Source organism: Castor canadensis, chromosome 12 (genome assembly GCF_047511655.1).
Source record: "Castor canadensis chromosome 12, mCasCan1.hap1v2, whole genome shotgun sequence".
Taxonomy (NCBI): domain Eukaryota; kingdom Metazoa; phylum Chordata; class Mammalia; order Rodentia; family Castoridae; genus Castor; species Castor canadensis.
The window spans coordinates 79635439-79663274 of NC_133397.1; the positions used below are offsets into that span (position 1 = coordinate 79635439).

A 27836-nucleotide genomic window follows, 5' to 3' on the forward strand; every position below is an offset into this window, starting at 1 on the left:
ATCAACTAGGGAAAAATAAATGGAGATTAGGGCAAACAAATTAGCTTTAATGGGTTCAATGCTAATACAAGAATAACAGCAGAGCTGCAATGCCTTTGAGGAGAAGATGGGATAAAGAACCTGAGCAGTCATGCAGGCAATAAAGATTATGCAGGGAAGGGGGATTGGTCAGGGGAGGGAGAGAGAGGGAAGACTGGGGTGAATGGGTAGGGGAGAAGGAGCATGGGAGGGGCCAGCTATCTTTGACAGAAAAGGAACTAGAGCAGAGAAGGGGCTGAGAGCTGGTAACAGTGGGGAAGGAGGCACTCAGCATGGGGAAAAAATAAAACAAAGTAACTGGAAGAGACTGAGGACAGGGACATAAAAAAACAGAGCATGAAAGACTAGGAAGAGAGGAGGTGGAGATGGGTGTAAACATAGAGAGCAGAAGAGAATAAACCAACATGGAAGTGCAGAGAAAAACATAAAGGTTGTTCTCTGATTAAAGAAATTCAAACAGGGAGAAATTAGACCCCAACAAAATGAAAACCTGGAGAGGGTTTTTCAAGTGTGTTTTGGAAAATACCCAGGCTTGGTGGGTGGTATTGAAGGCATATTTGCTCTTGGGGAAAGTTCTGGCTGTACCCCTGCTGCCAGGGGTAGTGCAGGAAGTGGGTGAGCATTAACCATGCAGAGCAGAGGCTTCACTTTGCCACTGAAAACCCTCAGCTTTGAGGCTAAGCTCTGGTCCTTTGTAGGGCCAAAACTTGCAGTTTTGGGCAAATAACATGCCCTGTAAAATAAGGATGACATGCTTCCTAACTCAAAGAAAACTAAATGGAAAGATAAATCTACAGTGCTTAGCTTAGTGCTGGGCAGGTAGCTAAGTCATAGAACACTTGCCTAGCATGCACCAGGCTCTGGTTTCAATCTCCAGTAATGCAAAAAAAATGTTCTTTAATATAGAAGTTCTTATGTTACCATATGCTGAGCCAGGAGAATTGTCAAGTTAATGCCAACCTGGATTATATAGCAAGGCCCTGTATCAAACATACAAGGTATAGTGTTCAACTTAGCTCAAGAATAAGCAAGCACATCCTATAATGCTGCCTATAATTATTAGTCCTAAGCACTGACTATCTGGAGAAGGAGAGCAGCTAAATACTGAAGAAAGCCCTTCCTTCTCTTTCCCCTCCTTCCTTTTTTTGAGACAGTGTTTTTCTGTGTAGCCCAGGTTGGCTTTGAATTTACAATCTTCTTGCTTCAGCCTCCCAAGTACTGGGATTATAGGCAAAAGCCACCACACCCCTGACTCCTCCCTTTTCTTTTAAGTTCAACATAGGTGAAGTCCCAGCCGAATTTGGTTCTTTTTTAGCTATGGTCTAACTCAAAGGGAAATTCTTTACCCATCCTTTGCCTCCCTCCATTTGCTCAACTCTCTCTCATAGTTGCAGATGAAAGAGTAGTGCTATGCCCTCCAGTCACAGTCACCCTCTGGCTGATCCAAGGTAAGGGCACCCCAAGAAGCCAAACTTCTTATCCTATTGGGAGACTCTCTTAGATTTGCCTGAGCTTCAGACTGAATGAGACTGGGAACTGGAGTTGCTCCTCCCATCTGCATTAAAGAGTATGGAAGTTCTGCTATATGAACAGAGTCCAACAGACAAAGAGAAAGCATCCACAAAATGCCCAGGAGTCAATGAATAACCACCCAGTCATGCGCTCCAGAAGGGGAAAAGAGAAGCTAGCATTATTTCCTGTCCCTCAAGGCATTCAGAACCATTCTTTTCTCATTGCTAAGGATATTGGAAGAGTGAGAAAAGAAAACATTCCAGGCAGGAAGAGGGGCAAGCAGGTGGGGTGAGGGAGTTATGTCACTTGCTAAGATATGAAAATTAAATTGAAACCATTGCAAAAAGAACCTTCTATAAAACTATAGCCTCCAAGAGATTGGACACCCATCTGTCTTGGTCTCCCTGTGTTTCTGGAAGTGGTTATGGTAATGGTGAATATTTGTAGAATGTCTACTGAGGCCCCACCCTGTGCTAAAGGGTGTACATGAATTGTGTTCACACAACACACCTAGGAGGAAAAGCAGAGGAAGGTGAAGTTCATGCCAAGGTCATAAATTAAAGGTGAAGGAGAAATTTCCTAATCTCTACCCTATATAACTTCCAAAAATGAAAAAAATAAAGATATAAACCATGCAATATCATCTACACACAGTACATGAGGAGAGGTTTGAAGCTGCCTGTAACTTTGGACTTCTATGAAGGACTGATCAAATGACCACCTGGCAGGTAGTAGAAGGCTAGAGACTGATAAAGGGGACTTCTTTCTTTTTCCAAGTGGTCCTGGTCAGCATTGCCTCAGCAAGAGCTGTGATTCATCTGATTCCAGCTTTCCTAGAGCCAGCCTCACATGTCTCCCAGCTGAATCATCACCTTACAGGTCCAAGACCTGGCTCATGAACTCTTCCTCCAACCATTTAGATTCTGAGAACAACACTGAGGCAGTGGTTGCTTCCTACACATTGTGCATCCCTTATTCAAGATGCCTAGTATCAGAAGTGCTTCAGATTTCAGACTTTTTGCATTTTGGAATATTTACATATACATCATGAGCTCTCTTGGGCAGGTGACCCAAGTCTAAACATGATATTTATTTATGTTTCATATATACCTTACATTTCAACCTAAAGGTAATTTTATATGATATTTCTATGCACCCGTGTTTTTACTGCCACCCACCACAGTGGTCAGGTATAGAAACTTTCATTTGTGGTCTTATGTTGATACTCAGAAAGTTTCAGATTTTTTAACATTTCACATTTTGGAATTTTGGATTAGGGTTAATTCAACCTCTGTCTCACAATTTCTTCAGTTTTTCCATCATGTCCTTAAAGTCCCCCAACATTCAGGTAAGCAATTTCTTGTGTTAAAGCTCCCTGATGAAATACCTAGGAATAGGTTTCTGTCTTCTAACTGCACCATGACTGATACTTCTGGTTTTATACCAGAAGTCTAAAGAAACAGGATTTCAGCACTGGATCAATCTTGTCTTTGGCAAAGAACTCATAAGCTGAGTTCTTTGGCAATGAGAAATAGGAACCACTTTCTTTTTTATTTACTGGGTCATGACAGACATAGAGGAGCAGGATTGCCCACAGGTTACCTATTTCTCCTCAAGTGGGGTGTCTGATTTCTCACTAACCCATTGTCCTCCATATCCTGGGCTGTCTTTCATAGTTCTTTCCTTGACTGCATGTCAAAATCTCCAACAGAGCTGTAAACCCCATGTGGGCAGTCTGTGTAGGTCACCCCCATCATTTCTCATAAAGCCTCCTCAGCAAGAGTTAGAAGGAAAAGGCTTCTCAGCTCAGAATTTAAAGATCCACATTAGTGACAGCTTCCTCACTAATACAAAATTGTGACAATAGTACTTATTCTACAGAGCGCTCCTGAAGAACATGCTGTCACATTCAGCCTTAAAGCTCCTCATGAAAGTGTGAGCCCACAGGTGCTCACACACTGAACATTACAGTACAAGCTTGATGTAAAAGCCAGCAGGAAGGCCTCTGCATTCATTCTCTGTCTCCTGAGGAGCACAGCTTTGATATACAGACCTCCTCCTTTAAAAACTATGTGTGAGAATACAGGTATGTGAAAAACAGAATTCTGTTTAAGGCAAAGGATGTTTGGCCTTCACTAAACTGTGGACCTATCTACCTTCTTCCCTTCCTGTTTCCATTCTTCCTTTTTTTCTTCCTTTCATCCTTCCTTTTTCTTCCCTTTTAATAATTAACTCAATCAGCATTTATTAGGAACCTACTGCAAACCAAGCATTACTCTAGCTATTAGTATGTCCGAGATAAGTAATCTACGTCATCCCTCAAGGAGCAAAACCCAAAATCTGCACAGCAGTAGACACACAGCCCAATGCAGAGAAGCTTATATTCTGCTAAAGGTAGTAACAGAAATTAGGCCTCAGCTTGTTTAAAAGAAAGAATCAGAGAGAGCAGATTAGAAAAGCTGGAAATGACTTCCTTTAGGAGGTAGACTTCTAAACTGACTCTTAAGGTATGAGTAGAAGTTGACCAAAGGGCACTCCAGGCATGGGGGACAGCACAAACAAGGCCCCAGGGCAGGACTAGGGTGCTGTGAAAGAATAGTAAGCAATTCTGTGTTACAAGAGCACAAGGTTCAAGGAACAGCCAGGTGAGAAGTGAGGCTAGAGAGCAAAGCCAAGGTAGGGTCAAGGTGGGCCTTACCTGCCAGATTTAGGAGCTTGGATTTATCATGAAGGAAATGGTGCCATGCCTTGTAAGGATCCTTAAACATGGGAGTGGCATGGCCAGACTTGGGTTTGAATGTGTTGCTGTCCAGTTGCATAGCAAAGGATCACATGGGCAAGGTTGGAAGGAGATCAATGAGTCAGGTGACGAGTTAAGTCTGCTCACTTTCCACTCAGATTATATCACTTAGATTTACCTTGATCACCTTGAGCTAATTCCATCCCTTGCTACTAATTCATTATTCTTTACACTACATTGTTGTGTTCTCAATACTTATCCCAAGTAGTAATTAAACATTTATTTGTACATTTATTTGTCAAATGTATACCTGTTCCTAAGCTACCTATCACTACTAGAAGCTCCATGAAGGTAAGAAGCAATTCTACAAAATCAGTTCAGCTAAAGTGCTTAGTACATCATAGATACATGAGGTACATGTTGAATGGATATAGAAATGCATAAATGTTTGAATGCTGAGGACAGCTAGAAAGGTCCTGGCATAAATGTCTAGAGGTAAAAATGACATGATCTGGTGAGTATTCCACATAGAGCGATTGGAAGACTTTTTAGTTAGTTCATATGACATATATTTATTGAACACCTTTGTAATAAACAAAACAGAAGCAATCTTGCCATCTGCAGTTTTCAATATAGTGGGAGAAGACAGTCATTATTCATGTATATAACCACACAGAGAAATTTGGACTTACAAATGCAATTAAACTCACTGGTGATGCCTTTCCAGCCACCATTCTTCCTACCCAATTTTCCCTTGATTAAGAAACTCTTCCTCTCATTTTCAACCAAATTTCTTAAAATTCAGTCATAAATTATGCTGCATTTTGATGAATGCTGTGCAAGAAAGGTAAAGGATGTATGAAAACATCTAAACAGAGGCCCAACTTACTCTGTAGGATAAAACAAAGCCACCCAAGAGAGTGACTTAGTGCTGAGCTATACAGGATAAGTAGAAGTTAACTAGACCAGAGGGGAAGAAAAAAGTTCTAGAAGGAGGGAACAGCATGGGCAAATATCCCAAGGGGACCCATAGTCCCATCTGATAGTTTCAAGAACATGCTGAAGGCCAGTGATGGAGCGTGTAGTGGAAGGTGGCACAAGATGAGGTTGAAGGGGCAGCTCTATGCTTGCATGGTGCTGGGGTTGCACTAGCCAAGCCAACACTGGAGGAAGAGCCTCTTTATCACCTAAGATTTCTGGTAGGAAGTTAAATATATAAGTGGAGAGAAGACTCATCTAGAGATTCCTGGGGTACTCAGGTTTCCATAAGAAGGTGAATAGTTGGTAAAGCAATGAGAATGGGGTTGCCAAGGACAATGATGTAGCATGAGCGCAGCACTGAGATTTGAAAGAAACAGATATAATGGAGCAGATGATGGAGAAGAACCTCATTAAAGAGAAACAAAAAGCCTAGACTGAACATACAAAGAACTAGGAAATTACATCATCATGGAACCCTCTTTGAGAGGGAGAACATGGGGCTGGGCACAGAGGCTCATACCTGTATCTACTTGAGATACAGGTATCCCTTGGGAGGTAAATATCAGTGGGACCAAGTTCAAGGTTAGCCCAGCAACAAGCTGGGCATGGTGGTGCACATCTGTCATCCCAGCTACACAGGAGGCCTAGGTAGGAGTGTGGTCCTGAGGCTGGCTCCAGACAAAACAATGAGACTCTATCAAAAAAATAACTTAAGTAAAAAGGGCTAGGGACATGGCTTAAAGTGGTAGAGCACTGCCTAGCTAGGGGGAGGCCCTGAGTACAAACCCCAGTACCTCTCTCTCCCGACAAAAGAGGGAACCCTCCACCCATTCATCATCCATCCATCACCACCCATCACCAAGTGTTCAAGCATATACCAAGCATGGGAATTAAGAGTGAGCTGACCACTGAATGGGAAGGCAGGAAATGAAAGAGACAGGAGCACCAAGTATGACCATGTCTTAAGACGTTTCATTTAAAACAATAGGAAGAAAGAGTTTCACAGTCAAGAAAAGGATTTTTGTTTCCAGGCAAGGGCAACACAGGTTAATTGCATTTGTAGATCCAGAAGAAAGACCTCATAAAAGGAAGTGGTAAACAAAACAAAAGAAAAGTGAGGATAATTTATAGAATAGGCTTCCAGAGCAGATAGAAGGATAAGGGAACCAATGGGAAGTGAATAAGAACATAAGTGGCAGCCTGACCAAGCAACTGTCTCTTCTCTCCAGTCTCCCTGAACAGGACAATTGGAAGCACAGAGGTACCAAGGGTCACATAGCAAGCTGGGGTAGAGCATAGGCATGATGTTGCTTTTAGCATAGCAGCCCCACTTTGTTCTGGTCTGAGGGTCTGAAGTGCCTAAGCAACCCATGACCTCATGGAAGTGGAGTAATTGGGTGTGCAGAGTTGGGACACTAGGATTCCATGGTTCTGCGACATTTTATTCAGGAGCAGTTTAAGCAGAAAAACATCAAGCCAAGGGAGCAGCTGTGAGGTTGCAAAGAGGATTACAGATTTGCAAGCAAGCAACAGAATAACAATGTAGGGCTGCAAACATCAGAGAATGACCAGCATTGGCAAAGGGGACCCCAAAGCAGCCACTGCACCTCTCACCACAGCACTGCCAAGGCTCAAGCTCCTACACACCCTGACTCTTTTCAGAGCTAAAGCAAAAGACCCCAGAGTGTTAAATAGATTTTTTTTTTCAGAACAACACACTGAACCACTATCACTTTAGGGCTGCAAGGGACCAAGCAGATTAAAAAAAAGAGGAAAGTCCTGTAGTGTGAAATTTGAGGGTCAACAGTGGGGAATTCTGGGAACCCCTGCAACAGCCATCACATATAAAACATTTTTCTGACACATGTATACACTAAAACACTAATTAAACTTTGTGTCCCATGTTGCATAGACAACGACAGGGCCCTTGCCCTTGAGGAATTCATAAAGGAATCTAAACAGGTAAAGTCACTCTCAGTCAGTGCATGATAGGGCTTTGTGCAAAGGACTTTGGGGAACAGGAAAAGTAACCTCACATCTTCAAGGTTTGATATCAGTGCACATAATGAAATTTTAGGCAATGAGCCTCCTTTTCTTTCTATAATCCCTACTTTGCAGAGCCTTCTAAGAGGTAATGAAATTACCAAAGGAAGTCTTTGAATCTCAATTAAATGATCACTTTTCCAAAGGATACGTTGCTGTACAGCAAGCTTCACCTAGAGATGTACACAACCCCAGATACCTTTACTTTAAGTCCTCTCTCACCCAGGAAAGCTTGCATTTCTTTGACTGAGGACTTATATACTTGGGAACCTGCTTGCATTCTGCAAGGCAGTCTTTTGTCTTCTTCCTACACATCCACCTTTCCCTACCCAATATCCTCCAGAAATGCAAAGGACCTTTGCTTATGAACCTTCAAACCTCTTCCTGATTCATACCTTCCTCCCACCCCATCTCTTGCCCAACCAGGGGGCTCCTACTCATTGTTGGCTTCCAGACTCAAGGCCCTCCCCTCATCCTCTCAGGAGCATGGAAAGGGGGTCAGTACAGTGGATCCCAGGCCCTCCACCCCCTCCCCAGGGCAGGAAGGAAGCCTGCACCCACATCTGGGCAGTTGGTGGTGACTCACCTAGAAGAGTCCACTCCCCCACACCGGACACAGGAAAGACAAAAGTCCTTCCATTACAGGACTCAGTTCGAAACCTCAGACCATAAGGGCCACCTTCATATGCAGTCAGATGGCCCTTTCCAAACTCTCCTTCCTGCCTGTCCTACAGCCACAATAAATGTAGTTCAACTTCTTCAAAGCACTAACATCTTATGCATGGATTTTTTTTTCTTCTTTTCTATGGAAACTTCTTCACTTGGTTACCTCCTAGACATTCCACCCTGGACCTTCCTTCTGGCCATTTGTGGGCTCCCCAAGCACCTAGACTTACCAAAGGAAAACAGAGCGATTCTTGATTTATCTGAACACATTCCCTAAAAGGGGTTAAGTACCTTTAAGGCCAGAATTTTTGCCTTGTTCATGGCTATCTACCCAGCATTTTATATCTGAGTCATTGTTGGCATTTGGTTAATGTGTTAAGTTGAAAAGAAATGAAACCATAATATACAAATATTAATTCTTAGAAGATTAGAGGAGTGGAGAATATGAGAAATGGTTATCTTAAATTTTCTTTATCAGCCATTGCCCTTTGCCTAGCCTAAACCAGTGATCCTCAATGTGTGGTTCCCAGACTAGCAGAATTCATACCCTCTAGAAACTTCTTAGAAACACAAATTCCTAGTTCCATCCCAGACCTACTGATTCAGCAACTCAGGGCATTGTGTTCAGCAGTTTGAGTTTTAACAAACTCTCCAAGTGACTGCTGCACTCTCAAGTTTGAGAACTACTACCCAAGTCCTAGGGTCAAGCTTGGGTCATAGTACTCAACAATGTGAATATTAAAAATTAGAAAACTTTACATTGATATCAAGATTTTCAGCCAACCAAACACTTCTCCATTCTCAATTTCCTGTCTTCCTATAATAGTTATTGTAGGACCACAGCAAGGGTAACACGAGGTTTTGTTAAGCTCCATTTAATACTACAGTCAAGAACAAACAAACAAAATAACCTTATTTTCTCAAATGATAAGACTAAAACAGGTAAAGTAGGCCAGTTGTGATGGTACATGTCTATAATTCCAATACTAGGGGCACTGAAACAGAAAGTGAATTCTAGGCCAGCCTGAGCTACACAGGAAGACCCTGTCTCAATGAATGAACGAATGATGAATAAACAGACAAACAAATAAATAAATAACAAGCACAGTCAACTCAGGAATCTAGCCCTAGGCTCTTTCCACAGCAATACAAAATCATTCAGAAACCAGGAAAATAGAACAAAGCCCCAGAGAATTCACAGTTCCGAGGACAGAGATGTGACTACAGCTCTCCCTGCACGATGCTGGTTGATATGGTGAATAACCTTCAGTAAGGTTCCTGAGGATTTAGATTTCTAAGGGTGCTGAGTCAGCTGTTCAGGATAATTTAGGATTTTAACCTGCACAGTTTACATTGGAGAATTACATTGGTCAATTTTTTTTTAAAGACAAAATGCCCGATCATGCCATCCAAAATGGCTTTCTATTTTCTTTTTGGAATACTTGCTGTTTGCTAGGGGTGAAGAACTCCCACTTGTAAGAAATCTCTCTTCCAGATAGAGGTTCTAGCAATAACACAAGCCTCAATGGACAAGCAGTGAAAGTTCTGGAAAATGGGGACAAAACAACAGGTGCAAGGTCTTGTTTGGGTGGCTGTCTGGCGCCCCCTTGTGTTCAGTGTCTAGATCCAAAATAGCCCAATGGCAATAATGATGGCAGGAGAGGCCAAATTCTCTATAAATGGCAGTATGACCAGTGAGCGGGCAGTGGAATGGGCTAAGGAGTGAGTAAGGGCCACTTTGCCCACCATCTATGCTCTGATAAAAGCCCTTCATACTTTGTCCCAGCTCTGGTGGAAAAGCACTCACTGGGACAAGTGGCCTAGAACAGGACAGGTAGAAGCTATTCCCAGGTTCACCTAGTTGCTTCCACCAGGAAAATGGATCATCATGTCCCTCATACTGGGTGTTTGACCAGAGGGCTTGTCCTCCTGACTTACTGCCCAGGGCAGAGGCTTATAGCATTTTTGTTTGTTTGTTTTAAGGGAAATTGACTATTCTGCTTAAGACAGCTTGGGCCCCTGAGGAGACATTGAAAGGCAGTTCTGAATGTGCTAAGTCAGTGGGTGATAATGGGCACTGTGTGCCCAGCAAAGGTACTTCCCACCAATGGTCATAAATAGTCTTAACTGGCTCACACAGAACACCTGGTGTTGGTTCTTACCTGCCGTCTTCCTCTGACTTCCACCTCTCAGGATTCTGATCACCTCAGGCCAGATCACCAAATCATACCCCGGTGTGAAAAAATGCACTGTCAGCAGAAGACTTCAGGGCTGACCCCTGCAGGGAGGTACCAGGGTCAACTGTGGCCATAGAAGAAGGGCTTATACAGGAAGCCCTAAAGTTTGGTTGGATTCTGGCTCTTCCTCATATAAGCTGAGTCATTCAAGTCATATAAATCAAGTCACTGAAACTCCCCAGTTTCCTGGTTAATAAAATGGAGGGACTTTTGGATCTTGCCCCTGAAATTATACCAGCATGGATGTAGTGATTTTACAGTTGATTATGTTGGTAAATCTAACAGACACAAGCCCACTTAACCTTGAAACCTGAAGCCTTCACTCATGCTTTTCCCACTGCCTGGAATTTTTCTCTCTCTCTCTCTCTCTCTCATCTCTCCCTTAGCTAGCACCTCTTGACTTTCAGTTTCAGCTTAACTTGTCCAGGAATCCTTCTGTAGTCCCCTCCACTGATTCCCATATCCCTATTTAGGTCCCTGGTTGCAGGGATTGTCACAAGGGAAGTTAATTAGCTATTTACTGGTCTAGGCTCCTGTTGGGCAAGAGCAGGTATTGAGTGTGCCTTATTCACTTTTGCACCTGCACTACCTGGCACAGAGTAAGCACTCAGGAGATACAGTTTTGACTAGATGAATGGGATCAGAATGAAATATAGGCTCAGGTCAGGGGGCAGAGATCAAGTCAAGCTAAGGCTTGGCTTAAGCTGTGTAATGTACAAGCCACCTGCAGGCCAGTACAGCAGTCCTAGACCCATGGGATGTGGCCTGGTGAGGTCTCAGCCCTGGTTTTTAGTGCTTTGCTCTTTTAGAGAGAAAAGAAACCTCAGGGGTCATTCAGGCAGGACACCCACAGACAAGACCGTCTCATTTCAACAAGAAAAGCTCTGATTTTTTGTCTTTTGTATTTGTGCTTAAAAATCAGGTTCTGTGGCTTAATGGGGAAAAAAATGATTTCATCTGTGCCCAGATTTTACAGAAAAGGAAAGGAAACCCAGGGAGGAAAGGGAACTTTTCCTCAAGGTCACTCACCTTAGTGTCATCATCAGAAAAACCCTGAATCATCTACTCCTTACATGCTTTTCAGATGGAGGGAAGCAAATAGGGATATTTGGAGTGAAGGACCGAGGGTCTGAAGAAGAGTCCCCAGGTGTTGTGATGGGCCCCTCTTGAGCTATCACATAGGTGGTATAAGCATCACATACCACCCTTGCCAGCCTCCCTGGAAGCAAAGCCAGAGGGGATAAAGGTGGGGGAGTGCTGGATGACCTGACCATGGAGTTCACAGTCTCAGTCACCCACACTTACAACTCAGACTCTTGGCTTATTCTTACCCAGCCTCACTGCCTAGCCCTGACACCTGTTCCTGGGAATATTGTCTTTTTAGGCCATGGAGGGCTAAACCAGCTGGGAGGGGCCTTTGTGAATGGCAGACCCCTGCCAGAAGTGGTTCGCCAACGAATAGTAGACCTGGCCCACCAGGGTGTGAGGCCTTGTGACATCTCTCGCCAGCTCCGAGTCAGCCATGGCTGTGTCAGCAAGATCCTTGGCAGGTAAGCACGAAATTCACCACACACTGCCTTCCCTGTAGGGCTTGCCTCTGTAGCCAACCTCATGGCTACAAGCCTGCCTACCCAATGTCTGTTCTCAATGTCCAGGTTTAGTCCTGGCTCTGAACAAGGTATGGCAGTGTTTCCCGGCCTATGCCATCATTACTCTTTTATTGTTTTCCTATCCTTCCTTCCTTCTTTGTCCATTTCTGCCTTTCTTTTTCTCCCTCAGCCTAAGCCTCATTTTCTATAGCTATCTCTGCTCCTGAAGCAGGACAAACATCCCCAAAGGTCCTTCCCCTGATGAGACCTAGGGAAATAGAGACATTAGGGAGGGGACACACTGTCAGAGGTGACTTCTAATCTGCAAAGGGACATCTGAGTTTGTGCTTCTCAAACCATAACTCCCAGAGCACCTGAAACAGGAGCAGTGGGGGGATGGTGGTGGAATACAGAATCCTAGGCCCCAACCCAGCCTTACTGAATCAACCTCTCTGGAAGTTGGACCTAGATACTGTGACTCTTGTGATATAAGCATGTGACACTCAAGAACATAAAAGATTGAGAACCACTGATCTGTAAGACCTGTGTTGTGGTTCATAGCCTTGACTGCACCTGAAAATCTTAATTTAATAAAAATCAGTGTCGGGGCTCCAGCCCCAACAAATTCAGAGGAGTGGACTCAAGTTTAGGTATATTGTTAGCCCCCTAACTCCCAAGTAAAGCTAATTTTCTTCAGCCAGGGTTGAGAACCACTGGCCCACAGGTTCAGGAGAGCCGGGAACAGCAAAGGCTTCCATGAATAATTCTAGTTGGAAGAGCCTCTTCCACCAGAAACATCCTGTGTCAGAGCATTCAGGGCATTGAGTCAGAGCTGAGTACCCATCCCCCTTCTCCAACCCATATGTGAACTCAAGGGGACTTGTGGTCAGAGGAGGCAAAGAGTCCTTGACTGTAATGAACCCTGGAAAGCTTTGGCTCCCAACCTGAAATCATCATTGAAAAAGTAGCCTTTTGCTAGCATCAAGGATTGGGGATCCCTGACATGGCTGTGGACTCCTAGAGAGAAAATAGGCTCTGGATGGAGGTGACAAATTAATGGAATTTTAAAGAGCCAAATATGTTTTTATTCATGGCAAAAGAGATCAGAGGATTTCTACAAGGAGAAGAGGGTAGACTAACCAAAGAAGCTAGTTGGGAGGTAGAGACAGGACAGAAGCCAAGGCCCTGGAGGAAGAGGCTTAGCTGGAGGAGCCAGACCTAGCCAGGAATCCAAGTAAGGTTGGGACTCCAGAGGCCAAAAGGAGTAGCTTCAACTTGAGCAGGAAACCTGACAGAAAACCAGCAAGCAGGGGGGTAAGGGATATGGCTCAGACATGAACAGAAGGAGCAAAGGTGAACCATCAAGGCAGGGCAAAGGACCCAGTGAACTCAGCTGGCTCCCTGAGGAGGGGTAAAGAGAGAAGCCAGGGTAAGGCTTTGGTGGAGGGTTCTGGCTCGGCAGCAGCATAAACTACCCAAGCAAGGGAAACAGGCCGTTCTGAGAACACTAAGTGTTTAAGGTCAGCCTGGGGGGCAGGACTTACTCCCACACCCCTCCCCAGAAGTCTCACAGTGGGGAGAGGTTCTGGCTAAGTCCCTGCCTAAAGGCCCTACCAGCCTATTGGGTAATTCTTTGGGGTTCTCTATTGGAGTAGGTACTACGAGACTGGCAGCATCCGGCCTGGAGTGATAGGGGGCTCCAAGCCCAAGGTGGCCACCCCTAAGGTGGTGGAGAAGATTGGTGACTACAAAAGGCAAAACCCCACGATGTTTGCCTGGGAGATCCGAGACCGTCTCCTTGCTGAAGGAGTCTGCGACAATGACACAGTGCCCAGTGTCAGCTCCATCAACAGGTGAGAGATAGCAAGTTGTGGCATAGGCTGGGCCAGGGCTTTGTAGAAAGCATGAAAGAAGGGCCTCAGCTGAGTAGAGCAGAGACTGGGAAGGGGCCTGGCCTCATGCTAAAGAATCACTGATCCTTCAGGTATCACCCTTACCCTTCCTTACTTGGTCATGCTGCGGGGCCTCCTTTGCTCCCACACCATGGTGTGCTATCTATTGTTCCCCTCCTCAAGCACCACATCCTCTTTCATTCAATAAAAGAAATCCTCTTGGATTGATCCTTTCCTGATGTCTAATCTGGCCCTCACCCAAGTTCTCAGTCATTTGTTTAGTCCTTCAATTATTCACTCACTACCTCAGTCATTTATTTACCTACTCAATCAGTCATTCATTAATTCATTCACACATAAGTCATTCACTTATTATCTACAAGCCCTGGGGACACACAAGCCCTCTCCATATGGAGCTTCCAGTTTAATGGGACACAGACACAAACCAAGAACTCACACAGACATTATAAAAATGCAGCTCCAAGTTCTGCTGAGGAAATGAACCTCAGCAGGGTGACTTGGTTTCATAACTCAGAAGTTATGAAAGACTTCCCGTAAGTAAAAAATAATGAGTAAGAGTTAAGTGGGCAAAAAGTATTCTGAGACCGTGAATGCAAAGGCACTGTGGCTAACAAAATCTTACATAAAAAATTGAAAGAAAGCCAGTAGAGGGAGAGAGAGGGAGCATGAGTTTTCCACTAGGGACTGACGGCCATTTATATATATTTGCCTTTGACCTATGAACAACGGGGATCCCTTGACATATTTTAAGCAGAAGGCTGGATCATATTTCAACAGCTCACACTGTCTGCAATAGGAAGAATCAATTAAAGAGAGTGAGGAGTGGATGGGACAGGCCAGAGAGAGACCTTGGAGGGAGAGAGTTAGTGATGGCATGAACAAAGGTGTTATCAGTGAGAGGCAAAGATGGGGGACACTGAAGAGGTTAACAAGGTCAGACCTACAGAATTTGGTGATGAGTTTGACAGAGAGGGAGGCAGGCAGATATTAATTCCTATCTGTACTTCTGCCTTGAGTGACCCAGGGTTCCAATCATGAAATGGGGCATGGAACTGACTAGGGGGTGAGGTTGTGGGTTTGGCTATGGACTGGTTGAGTAGAAGATGCCTTTATTGAAGATACCTAAGTGGAATGTCATAATGATGACTTGATCCAGGACAGCCATGGGTTCTGTTTCTTCCCCTTTTCTCTAATGGCCTTTCTGCTCTTCCTCACAGAATCATTCGGACCAAAGTGCAGCAACCATTCAACCTCCCCATGGACAGCTGTGTGGCCACCAAGTCTCTGAGCCCAGGACACACACTGAGTGAGTATTGAAGGACCTGGGTGCTTAAACACCCTTGTATACCTACTCGCTTCTACTTATTCACACAGATGTAGAGACACACAGACACACCCACAGAAACACACCCCATATACTACTAAGCCCATGTGCAGACTGAGCTAGTGCACTGACACCAAGCCTAACAGTTCCCATGGAAAATACACTGCTATGTGGACAGGTAGAAAACACTTCAGACAACATGACTCTAAGACAGATTCTGCTTGGAAGCAAGAGGGGGTGAGGGGAGAGAGTAGGGGGGTTGGGGGGAGAAATAGCCCAAATATCGTGTGCACATATGAATAAATGAATAAAATAAAATTTTGCAACACAAAATTTTGTGTGCTCCCAACAGCAGTCTCCCATGGTAACAGCAGGGACTATTACCACCAGGTCCTGATCCTTTCCCTCTCAATCTTCTGCAGTCCCAAGCTCAGCTGTAACACCCCCTGAGTCACCGCAGTCGGATTCTCTTGGCTCCACCTATTCCATCAATGGACTCCTGGGAATTGCTCAGCCTGGCAGTGACAGCAAGAGGAAGATGGATGACAGTAAGTGTTGAGGGGTACAAGAGAGTGGAAAGGACTGTAGTTTCAGACTTTGATGGTGACAAAAGCCCTTTTATGTTTATGTCCCAGGCTTGGTAGGGCTCTGCAGTGACTTGCAGAGTCACATGCCCTGTCTCTTAACTGGCTTTGCCAGTCAGGGAGCCTGGCCCTTTCCCTCCCTCTTCATCTTATCTGCTCCTCTGCTCTGGCCTAGGGGGTGGGTAGATGGGTCCCCTGAAAGTTTTCTTCCTGCCCGGGGCACCAGGTGACCAGGACAGCTGCCGGCTGAGCATCGACTCTCAGAGCAGCAGCAGTGGGCCCCGAAAGCATCTTCGCACGGACGCCTTCAGCCAGCATCACCTCGAGCCACTTGAGTGCCCTTTTGAGCGACAGCACTACCCAGAGGCCTATGCCTCCCCCAGCCACACCAAAGGCGAGCAGGTGAGGAGTCAGGCTGCTGCAGGAGGTGAGCAGGAGTGGGCAAGAGCTGGAGCAAGGTGTGCTCTCCTGCCACCAAAGCAACACAAAGTTGCTTCGTGGGCTGGAGGCATGTGCTTCATGCAGCTTCCAGCCAGACACTGGTTTTCTTTTGCCAGAAGTCTGGCATCTTTTTCATCTCCCAACACTCTTACCTTCTCTCATCTGAACTTTGAGCTTGGTCCTTTCAGTAAGAGCCACCTTTTGCCATCAGTGGCTTTCCCAGACGGGTCAGACCCTACAACTTTAGAGTGGCAGCTTGAAGCCTTTCCACGATGACCTCAACAGTACTCCTAGCCCCACCTCTGGCAACTCTCCTTGTATGCCTCAGGATCCTGTATTACTCATGTCCTCAAGCATGGCATGTTCTCACCTCTCTGCCCTTGTACACTATGTGCCATCCTGGTAGAATGCCTTTCCTTCCACTTTGTCGCCTGGAAAAATACCACTTAGCCATTATGACTCAGCTCAATCATCCGCACTGTGAATCCATCCAAGTCCTTCCGCTGTGATTTATCCTTCCAGCCTCTATAATGCTGCATGTCCCATGTGTGACTCCTAGTGACTTCTCACCATGCATCGTAATAATCGATGGACAGAGGAGTAAAGACACAGCAGATTTCTAAAGGACAGGGAAGCCTGCTAGGACACTGTTTTTATGTCTAGTACCAAACATTGTGCTTTTATTTGTTTGTTTGTTTGTTTGTTTATCCATTCGTTCATTCATTCATTAGTTCATTTATTTAGTGGTGCTGGGGATCAAGCCTATAGCTTTATGTACACTTAGGCAAGCCCAGTACTGCTTAGCTACAGTAGTGCCTAATGCTCCTTTTTTAATAGCAACTCAATAAAAGTATATCAAGTGAATGAACAAATGAATGAATGGAAGAATCCAGAACAATAAATCACAAGCTGCAGGAAGTGTTTCGTTCCAGCATTCAAGACAGGTGAAATGGATTATAATAGCTTGGCTTCTGGGAAAAGCTGACAGAGATGTGAGAGGTCCTACCCCAGGGCCAACAACTCTAAAAGCTGACAACCACAGAGCTCAGTTCATTATTATCTGTCAGCGTTTTTTGGTGTTGGCCTCTTCTCAGTGCACCAAGTCAACACACTGAGGAGTATCTTCAGGGTGGGGTCTGTTGTCCCTCTCTGCTCACACTATCATTTGATCCAGAAGTGATACAAGCCTGTATGTATGCCTTTAAGATCTGAATATGACAATGGTGATGATGCCAATAATCAGTTGAACCACTGCCAGTGACTGGCTGGGCTGCTGGCCCTGTGCCAGCCCCCACAGCTGGGCAGGCAATCTGCGTCAGCGATCTTATCAGCCTTGGCTGTGACAACTAGGAAGGGAACAGAGAAAGCCAGCCATCACCAGAGCTGGGGAGCAGGCCTGAGCTAGCATCCAGGAGGGAGGTGGCACCTCAGTGGTAGGCCTGTGAGAGCAAGCCTGCAAGACCCAGTGTGCACACACCAGCTACCTGGGAGTAAAGAAACCCTGCTGAGGAGACCTTGGCACTTGTTGGGTTACAGAGCCATTTCCCGGCTCCATCCATAAGTACCCCCAACAGACCCTGCTTACAGATAGTTCCTGTATCATGCTGGGGCACACATGGAAATCCTGGAATGAGAGACTCAGAGCACCTAGTCTCTCAGAGCATCACCTAGGTGTTAAGCACCTATTCCAGCTTTTCTATTTGCATGGAGACAACCCAGGGCCAGGAAGCACAGAGGGACACAGAGGAACAGATGGTTGCAGAGGTCAGACCTGCCAGCCCTGGTTTCATCAGACAAATCTACTGTGACCTGTTTTTGATCTAGCGCCTCCATGTACATTCTAATTTGAAAACCAAACAAATCAAAAGCATTTGAAGACCACTGAATTGCTCCCACACCTCAGCCTATAGAGAAGGAAACTGAGGCCCACAGCAGTGCCTTATCAATTTTTCCTTCCCTCATTCATTCACGAGGCTTGATTGTAAGGGGCAGAGAGAGTCCAGACTGAGTCTGAACTCTTGCCTTCCATGCCTTTGGTGACTGACTGTTCTCTCCCCTGGGCATGGGAAGGCCCTCTGGCTTGGGGAGCTAAGAGAGAAACACAGGTGAACACACCTAACCTTAGCATGGGTCAAAAACATACATTTCTTGTCTGGAAAATCAATAAGGGAGAAAGTGTTCAACAATGCATCACTCCTGCTATTTTCCTACCAGACATAGTTGGGAGTCCATATAGCTCTTCTTCATCTATCGTACAAGCCCACCAAGAAGTGGATTGGTAGAATGTGAATTTTACAATGACAAAGATTAAGAACTTGGCAGCCTGTGACTCTGTCCATAATCCTAGAATAATAATAATAATAATACCTATCATCACTACTTATTGAGCACCTATTGTCACCAAGCACACTGTGCTAAATGCTTAATAAAAATATTGTGCATAAAATCTCACTTAATCCTTACATCAGTCTTATTAAGTAGACCTTATGATCCCTTTAGTACAGATGAGAAAAATCAAGGCTCAGGGAGGAAAAGTAGACTATAGTTACCTGCCAGATCATTGCAGATCCAGAGCTCTAACTCATCCAAGTTCTGAAGCATTGTACTCTCTGCCCCACAATTCAAGTTCAATCCCAGAAAACAATCCAGTTATCATTTGGGATGTTTAAGCCATTCAATGCAGCGTCTAAAATGTTTGATTCTATACAGGTTTCTTTGGGGAGGTGCTGGAATTTGGAACAGAAACTGGATTTTGAGTAAATATTTTTAAAATATAGTAAAAATCAACATATCCACAAAACACTTTAAACTTTTCTTATAGTTTCTAGAAATTTGGTATTTTGTTTAATTTTATGAAGCCAGGCTCTAAGCATCTCCACCCTGCCTCTAAGTGGGCCCCCTCAGAAGGAATGGAACCAGAGCACCATTTAGTCAGTAATTGCTGCTACATGCCGATAGCGCCCTGGTGGCCTCTAGAATTGACTGCAGCTTCCAAAAGTGCCCAGCATGCAACCAGAAACTGCTGTGACTCCTTGGAGAATCCAGCTCGATGGCAATCACCCAAAGCAATTGTCTTTAGTAGAGATGTTATGTAACCATGGAGCATTCTTTGATTTCAGTTTTGCACAATGTTTCATACAGTACATTGTGATGTGGGAAACAGGTGTGTGCTGACCCTCCCTAGTGGAAGAGAGTCATGGAGAGGGTGGGTTATCCTCTTGCCTTTAGTTGAACAAGTTCCTTTTTGAAGGAATACTTTAGACCATAGCCTGGCTCATGCCAGGAGAACCAAGTAGGAGTCTAAAATGAGAAGAAAACCTCCAAGCACTTGATGAAGAGTTTTTGAAACAAAATTAACCCCAAGTATCTTTCAAGCTGAACTTCAGGCTTCTATTTGCTTGGATATGGAGAGAAAAATCCACTGTTCTGTGGGGCAGGGGATCTGAGTCAGCATCTGAAGTCCTGAGTTTAGTCCTTGTTTCGATATACAGAACTGGAGCATTTACTCTTTGGAATTCAGACTCTGTGTACAAAACATATAATCTTACTGATCCATGTCATAGGGCTGCTGGGCAGTGGGAAGTGGGGAACTCCATAAGAACGACAGAGGCAAAGCCCTAATGACAGCTCTTTGCAAATATAAGAAGTGGTCATTGCCATTAGCTCAGGACAACAGTTGACAGCAGGGGCACTGGAGACTGAATCCTGGCTCCACCCTAGAAGGGAGGGCCATGAGTTTCTTCAGCTCTCTACAGGTGAAGAGGAATACATTAATAATAGGGTGACCAAGTCTGAAAAGTCCTATGAGCAGCTTGCTTCAGCCTATGGCAGTGTCCCGCACTCTGAGCTCAAATTATGTGAAGAGATGAGACAAACCTCCAGCCAGGACACAGTCCTCTAAAGGACCCTCTCTATTCCATACCTGCCCTCCTAGCCTTGGATTCTGGGACCTGGGAGGGGAAACCTTAAACCAGGGACTAGGGATTCATGGGGCTTTGAGTCAGAGAATAGAATCCCACAAAACATGCCCAGTATAGCTCAGGAGATATAGGAAGAAAGAGACAATAAGGAAGGGAACTTTTCCTGGGCAGATTAATGTTGCTAAATCCAAAAATGGGCAGCAGGATTTGTAGGAAGGCTGACTCGCCCAGGGGCCTCTTTGTGCCCTGTTGACTTCTGTTTGTTCTCCAGGGCCTCTACCCGCTGCCCTTGCTCAACAACACCCTGGACGATGGGAAGGCCTCCCTGACCCCTTCCAATACACCCTTGGGGCGCAACCTCTCGGCTCACCAGACCTACCCTGTGGTGGCAGGTAGGATGCCCAGAGGGTCCTGGGCCATCTGGACCCAGCTGTGAGGGTGGGCCGAAGGGCAAGGGAAGACAGAGGCTGCTGGCTGGCAGGAGGAAGGCGATTGGGGTGTTGGCCTGGAGAAGAGAGATGGGCTGTGCTGGCTGGACCTTAGTTGACCAATGGGGTCATGCCTTCACCCTTGGCCCCTTGGGTTTTTCTCACTTCCTCCTGCTAGAGACGCCGGGCACACACCCTGCCCAATTCTTCATCTACACAGGCACAGGGCACAGCAAGGAGGTAGAGCTTCCCACTCCGGCCTCACTCAACTGGAGGAACACCGTGTAGCCCTACCTCCCCACCCCAGACTTTGAGAGCAGCTGAGCCTGCCTGCCCCTGCGCGCCGCCACATCTCTCCCCACATCTCATGGCTTGGTTTGTGCATGTACCCGCTCCATCATCTCACACCCCTCTCTCCTTGTTGTCTCCCTCCCTCCGGCAGATCCTCATTCACCCTTCGCCATAAAGCAGGAAACCCCAGAGCTGTCCAGTTCTAGCTCCACCCCTTCCTCTTTATCTAGCTCCGCCTTTTTGGATCTGCAGCAAGTCGGCTCCGGGGGCCCAGCCGGTGCCTCGGTCCCGCCCTTCAATGCCTTTCCCCATGCTGCCTCCGTGTACGGGCAGTTCACGGGCCAGGCCCTCCTCTCAGGTACGACAGGGAGGTCCCAGCCGTGCAGGTGTTGAGGGGGGAAGGGAGGGAGGTCCTCAGGGCCAGCCCTGATACCCCTGACTGGGTCCATCCCCTCTCTGTGGCCCCAATCTTGCCCAGCACCACCCTATTCCCTAACTACTCCAGCAACTTTTGGAGGTAACAGTGCCAAGGTGTAGTCCTCCATGTTGGGGAAGTCAGGCCTCCGAAGGGGCAGGAACTTCGGGGTACCAGGAAATGGAGGGCATCATCTTAAAACCCCATGGAAGAACAGGGACCCCAAGACAAGGAGCCAGGTGCTGTAGAGTGGCAACACTTTGTCTTGATTTAAAACATTTAAAAGTCAGGAAACTTTGGGAGGAAAAAGGTATTGGCCTTTGAGTCAATTTCTGTATCAAATTCTTTAAAAGAAATGAGGGTCAGTCCCATTTGGGCCTCCATAATCAGCTGAACAGTAGTACAAGTGAAGGACACCCCATATAATTCAGCATGATAATCTCAGAGTGACTGAAAATCTAGAGAGATAAGGGAATAGGGCTTCCTGTCAGGGGCCTCATCTCCTTCAAACATTTAAAGCTAGAGGAAGCCTGTAGGGCATCTGGAGTAAACCTCTTCTTATTCTGAGGAGGAAGCAGGCTCATGGAGGAGGGAGGGCCTAGCCTTAGTCTCTAGGCAGGAGTAGGATATCCTACAGAGTGATGGCTGCTATACCCCAGACTTCATGTACAGCCAAGCAGAGCTGCGTCTCACTAACAGGATACTGCTCTGGCAAGCCAGGGTCTGAGCAGTGGCTGAAAAAGTCAAGGTTTGCTGGGCACAAGCAGAGATCCCTAACTGTCTACAGATATGTGAAGATATTCCATAGGAATGAAATGACTTCAGAAGGCCAAGGGAGGAAGCCAACTACCTTTCAGTTAAGCATCAGAAGAGTCTCTTTCATCCAAGGGTATTTAGTGACAGAGAGGATGCCTCCCTGCTGTTCTCCCCATCCTGACCACCTTGCGATGCCAAGGCAGAGATCAATAGGAAGTGTGGTAGAGAGACCTGGTAACAAAGACAACCCAGCGTCAGGCCATCTGGACCAGTGGTTTTCAAACATGGGTTTCTCAAGGCATCTTGCAATGAAAGCATTTATAGGTATTCTGACCAGACCAGTACTGCTTTGCCTGAAGTAGAGGCCCTGCCTCTAGAAAGCTTTCAGACTTGAAAATCACTAGGGGAACATGACCTCTACCAGCCCAGAGTGACCACAGGTCCTTTGATACCAGTGTATTTCCTTTGATTCCAGTATATGGATCCTTTCTTGAAACTGGCTATATTTTCTATCTGTCTGACACCTGGGATTTTTTTTTCTTTTTTGTGTATCCCTGCATCTAGTGAGGAAGATGGAGATGGACACCCCATGTGTGGGCAGAAAGGCAGTGTTTAAGGGTATAAATCAAGGGAAAAAATGTTGACTTTTTTGGAATTTTAGAATTGAAATTTCAAGAGGATGAAGTCAGCAAAGACGGGTCATTTGTTTTGACCAAAGTTATTAAAAGAGAAAAATCCTATAAGTGGAGAGAAATTATGTCAGCCAGAGCACATGGAATGGAGAGGGGGAGAAGGGTTTGTGTCTGTTGGGGCAGGCAGGCTAGATCAAAGAGCACACTTGTAGGTCTCATGAGAATGGGGACTGGGGTGAAGCAGGTAAGGGATGAGGGTATGAATGAAGCACATGATGATGGGGAGAAGTTCTTTGGCTACTTTGTGCACTGCAGAGTCTGGGCAGGATCAGCTAAGAGAGAGGGAAGGACAGATGGCAGCTAGAAGCTGGGAAATATATCAGAGTTCAGACAAAGGCGTTATGATGTATAGTTAGAACAGCCCAGTTAGGCCCCCTGACCCTGAAGCCCCACATTTTCTCCCCTCTGTCACCCTTTTAAGGCTGCAAGTGTCCCTGTCAGCATGGAATAATCAATTGGGTGTGATGCTTCTAATTTCTATCAGCTGTTAATTTAGTGAACATGCCTACTCTCCAGGCCAGCTGCAGGAACGGGAGGTCATTCAACCCACAGGACAAAGCAGCTAGTAGTAGACACCAGGTGCTCACCTAGACAGCAGGCAGGCAAATATGCAACATCAGCTTGTCCTCAGCCAGGTAACCTCCAAAGCCAGGCCCAGATGGTGCTGAAATGCAGGTGTGAACATCTGTGAAGACCAATGGCTGGCCACAGCCCTGGAGATCCAGCAAGAGGCCAGAATATTAAGGGTTGGAGGGAGTAGGGTTCAGATAGGTGGCCAAGAACAGGAAGCAAGTCAGGACTATAGTTCACTGCTAAACCAAGTCCTGCAGCTCAAGGACAAGACTGATGAGAGCTGGTGTCCATGATGAACTCAGGGTGTCAGCCTGGAGCTCCTTCTGAGACCACTGGTCAAGAGTGGCCCTAAATACCTAACAGACGGGAGGGCTGGGAGGACATGGTAGAATGGAGAACAGTTGGGAAGGGAATGAGTTCAAGAGTCTGGGGACTACAAATCCATCCAAGAGGGAAAGAAGTGGATTGGGAAGAAAAGAAAGGAAGCAGAGACTAAATTATTCCTAAAAAAAAAAAAAAATGATGCAGACAAGGGGAGAGGAGGCAGTGTCTGGTGAATTTTCATTTCATAATTAGCTCAGCTCTAACTTACATGAACTTTCCCAGGTCCTGTCCTTTGTATGCCCTCCTAAGGACCTTCCTGCCATCTCCTACAACTCCTTTCTTGCTCCCTGGAATTTCTCCGAGCCACTTTTCTTAGCCTGATGACTCTGCTAATGTGATTTCCAAGGTGACTGACCTTTTGAGTCTTAGCTTCTCCCCAGTCAGCCAAGAAAAAGAATAGTGAGATTCACCTGAGATTCTTGCCAATCTTTTTTGGACACTGCAGGGTAGATTCCAATACACTGGCCACAACAGTGATATCACAGGCAGCCTTGACCTGGTTGCTCCAAGGCTGACTCCATCTCTGCTGATCAGAAAGTTTGGAGTTAGGTTTTATCATCAAAGACTCCAGTATCCTCCTCCATCCTTTTGTACAAATTATATTTAGTCCTGCCAAAGAGAATTCTGGGTTGCCATAAATTTTTCTTGCTATCAGAACAAGATAAGGGATTGAAAAGGGGTTATATAGAGGGCAGACATCAAAGAGGAAAAATGAAATACTCTGAAATCACCTCTACCCTCTGAATTCCTCCAGCTAATGGCTTTCTGATCCTGTTCTCTACCACTTTTTAGAATATTTACCAATAGTTTTGGATGCTAGAGTTTTCTTAGAGAACCCCACCTCACAACCAGTCAACATGGTCCCAGGCTTGAAGTCTTAAAAAATAAGGCCATATTGGAAGAATATTTGAGTGCATAGGAGGTAGAATTACACAGCAAGGATAAATATATGATGAAGAGCCTTAAAAACAAAGTAGATAAGAGGACACGTTAGGCCATAGAGTGTCTCCAGCTCACAGCTTCTGTTGTTTTGCTTCTAAAATGGGAGAACAGTTCTTGGCTTTCTGGAAGGAGTTTTTATTTTCTTTTGTTTTTTGTTTTTCCAATCCATGCTGAGGATAGAACTAACTCAGGACCTCATGCATGCTAGGCAAGTGCTCTACCACTTGAGGTGTACCAGGCTACACCCCAGCCTAAGAAATAAGTTTTTTAAGGAATTAGAACAGAGTTTTGTGGGGATAGGACAGTTTATGACAGTACAGTTTGAGTGAGAGCCATCCTAGAGAAAGTTTCTCTCCATCTTTCCAGGAGAAGTTCTAAGAGAGGAAATCGGCATGGGTCTGCTGCGGGTGGGTGTTTTGTTCAGAAATCTACCTCGCTGAGAGAAAACTCGGTTGCTGAGGGGAAATGAAGATTAAAATCTCAGATTAAAGGGAAGGGAGACCAATGAATTCCATTTGCAAGAGCAATGTCTGGGGCTTATGTTCATAGGGTGGGCCTGCAAAGGGAAACTGTGAATTAAATTGTGATCTGAGGAGAGTGTGTGCCCTGGAACTCTGCCCACTAAGCAGCATAGCTCAATAAGCCACAAGGCCAGGTAATAGAAAGTGACAGCATGAGGACGGGGAGGGGGACAACATGCTTCCAGGACCAGAAGGAGCCCAGAGGAGCACCAGGCCAGCACTAGCAAATAGGTGACCTGACAACCAAAACTTATGTCCCACTACCCCACCCCCAATCCCAGAAGTCACAGATGCTGCCTCAGAGTACTTCACAATACCAGGAAGCCTCTACCAGTCAATCAGGAAGAAGGTGAACCCAAGTTAGAAGCTGTCATCTAAGTTAGCTACTCCTGTGGCAGAAAGGCAAACATGGTTTACAGAAATCAAGGGATTTATCTTTGGTCTGGCCTTTATCTCTATATAGATAGATAAGATAAAATAGATATGATGAGACGATCTTTCAGAAGGAAGTAGAGAGGGAAAATGAAAGGAGAAAGTAGCAGACAACAAGCCTGAGACAGCCACTACTGTCTTCCATCTCTCCTTGCCATGTCACTCATCCATCCCCTATATCCTGTACTCATGCTCTCACAGACTTTACATAACTCCTTCCCTCTCTTGGTTCATTGCCTGGCCAGGTGCTTCACCCAAGCCAAGAAGGCTGTCTGAGGGCTGATCACATTGTAGTCTTCATATGAAACTCAGGGTTTACCATGTTCTGTCTTCTGACTGTTTTTTCTTCTATTAAATATATCAAAATTCCCTTTTCCTTACCTGTTTTTCCAACTTTTCCTTCCTTTGTTCCCCTGATGACCCTGTGTCAGATGAACAGAGCCTACCTCTAGAATTCCAATGGGTTCCACCCTGTGGTTCAGTACCAACCATAGCTGAATACTTCAGTAGAACTCAGACAAATTAAAGGGTGGTGTTCAGGTATTTCAAAATCTCCATACCATTTTAAATAACGAACACTGGCAGCTGATTTCAAAAAGGATTTATTATATAAGAGTTCCACTGACGTGACCATGTGTAGAATCAATGTCCATCTGGAGAATGAAACCCTGGGTTTGAATTATGATAATAACCCAAGAGTACCAAGGTGTGTAAGGCTATTTTCATTTTTCCCATTTTGCTTGTAAAGAAATAGGCTGAGGGCACATAAGTGGCTAGTCTAAGAGCACACAGAAAATTAACCACAGGTCTATGGCCATACCACTCGGTATTCACCCAGTCTCATCTGACCTCAGAAGCTAAACAGAATCATGCCTAGTACTTAGATGGGAGAAAATTAGTTATACAAGCAGGATAAGGAACCCAATGTCTCTGATTCCAAGCCTCTTCCCTCCAGTGAAAGGGCAGAAGTTGGATATGCAGGTCTTTTATAATTGATCCCTTAGGCTTGGATCCAAATGCCCTTCCCAGCCTATGCCCTATCTTGACTTAGTGCTTATTCTTACCAATTAGCACTCTTATTTGATAAGTACTTGTTGAATGAAATAATTGTTCTGGAGAATCTCCAGAAAGAGAAATAAGAAGTAGCCACTGTGGTATTGACAACTTACAGAGTTTCATGGAATGTATCTTCCCATCCATCAGTACCAGGCATCCTTTCAAGGGGGCTGAGGTATGAAGAACTGGAGATTGGGGGATGGGGGGGCAGATGGAAGGAAAATGAAACAAGCAGTACCATAGAGGAGATAGCCCTGGACAGAAGGTCACAGGTAACCCATGTAAGTCCTGGGAGCAAAAAATTTAGTCCCCTTGAAGGAAGCAGAAGGCATTTGGATCAAGCAGTCATAATCTAACAGAAGGTCTCAACTGGAGGTGATTTTACCCTCACTCCCTCCCCACTGGGGATATATGTCAGTGTCTAGAGACAGTTTGAGTTGTCACACTGGGTGACAACTTCCACTGGACTATTGTAGGTAGATGCCAGGGATACTGCTAAACATCCTGAAATTCATAGGGCAGGCCCACAACAAAGAATTAAGCAGCCTAAAATGTTTATATTGTGGAGACTGAGAAACTCTGTGGACATTACCAAAAATTAGGAAGACCAAATAATTCATCATTCAAACTGGAACATTTTGAGAGTAAAATGACTATTATTAGTAAATATGCTTTGACAGTGGTTATCACTTGGACTGAGAAGGATTCTGGTTTGGACTTCCAGAACATTGGGTCAGTAGAAAAGGGAAATAGGTGAGAAGTCCTGGTTTTTGGGCAGGAGGTAGATAGGAGAGGGTCACTAGGTCAGTTGGGGTCTCCAAAATGGGAAGCTTTTACTTCCTGATGTGGAGGACAGACAGGGCCAGGGATATGGGGTCTCATTTACAGAGCTGCCTTAGTGTCTCCAGATGTGGGTATGACCCACAAATTATAGACAAAGGGAGAATGGTTTTGCTGCAAATGTTTTCTTTTTTTTTTTCATAAATGGAGATGACAGTACAGTAGTACAGTTCATGGTTATCTGTAAAAGCTTAATATCTCCCAGCTACATCTCCCTTTAGATCAGGGATAACTAATAGGTTTCATGTCCCTTGTAACACTGACAGATTATATCTGCCTAGAAGGCCACCAAGGAGTAAGAACCCACTCTCTGGCTCAGTGGAAAAGGGTATGGTGGTTGATTAGCAATGTCTGCCACAGGCCCATAAAAAGGGAGTGATGGGCCAGGGGGCTACACACCTGTTATCCCTTCACAGGGACTTGTTCTTAGCTCTCTGAAAGTGAGGACTCAAAGGGATGCTCTGAGTCAAGTAGCTTCTAGTATATTTATTTAGGCCATCTGTGCCTACTACTATCC

The 27836-nt window shown here is 45.3% G+C and overlaps 1 protein-coding gene across 4 annotated transcripts in view; it reads left to right on the forward strand.

Annotated features, from left to right (window-relative positions):
• Nucleotides 1–27836, forward strand: part of Pax8 (paired box 8) — a 57793-nt gene that overhangs the window by 20508 nt on the left and 9449 nt on the right. Inside the window, exons 3-9 of one of the 4 annotated variants that reach the window (XM_074050165.1) lie at nucleotides 11603–11768; nucleotides 13460–13660; nucleotides 14938–15026; nucleotides 15467–15592; nucleotides 15855–16030; nucleotides 20261–20381; nucleotides 20860–21066. In XM_074050165.1, coding sequence (XP_073906266.1) covers nucleotides 11603–11768; nucleotides 13460–13660; nucleotides 14938–15026; nucleotides 15467–15592; nucleotides 15855–16030; nucleotides 20261–20381; nucleotides 20860–21066 — 1086 coding nt within the window. The remainder of the gene's footprint in view (nucleotides 1–11602; nucleotides 11769–13459; nucleotides 13661–14937; nucleotides 15027–15466; nucleotides 15593–15854; nucleotides 16031–20260; nucleotides 20382–20859; nucleotides 21067–27836) is intronic. The other 3 variants (XM_020151532.2, XM_074050166.1, XM_074050167.1) reach the window with 3 other exon arrangements.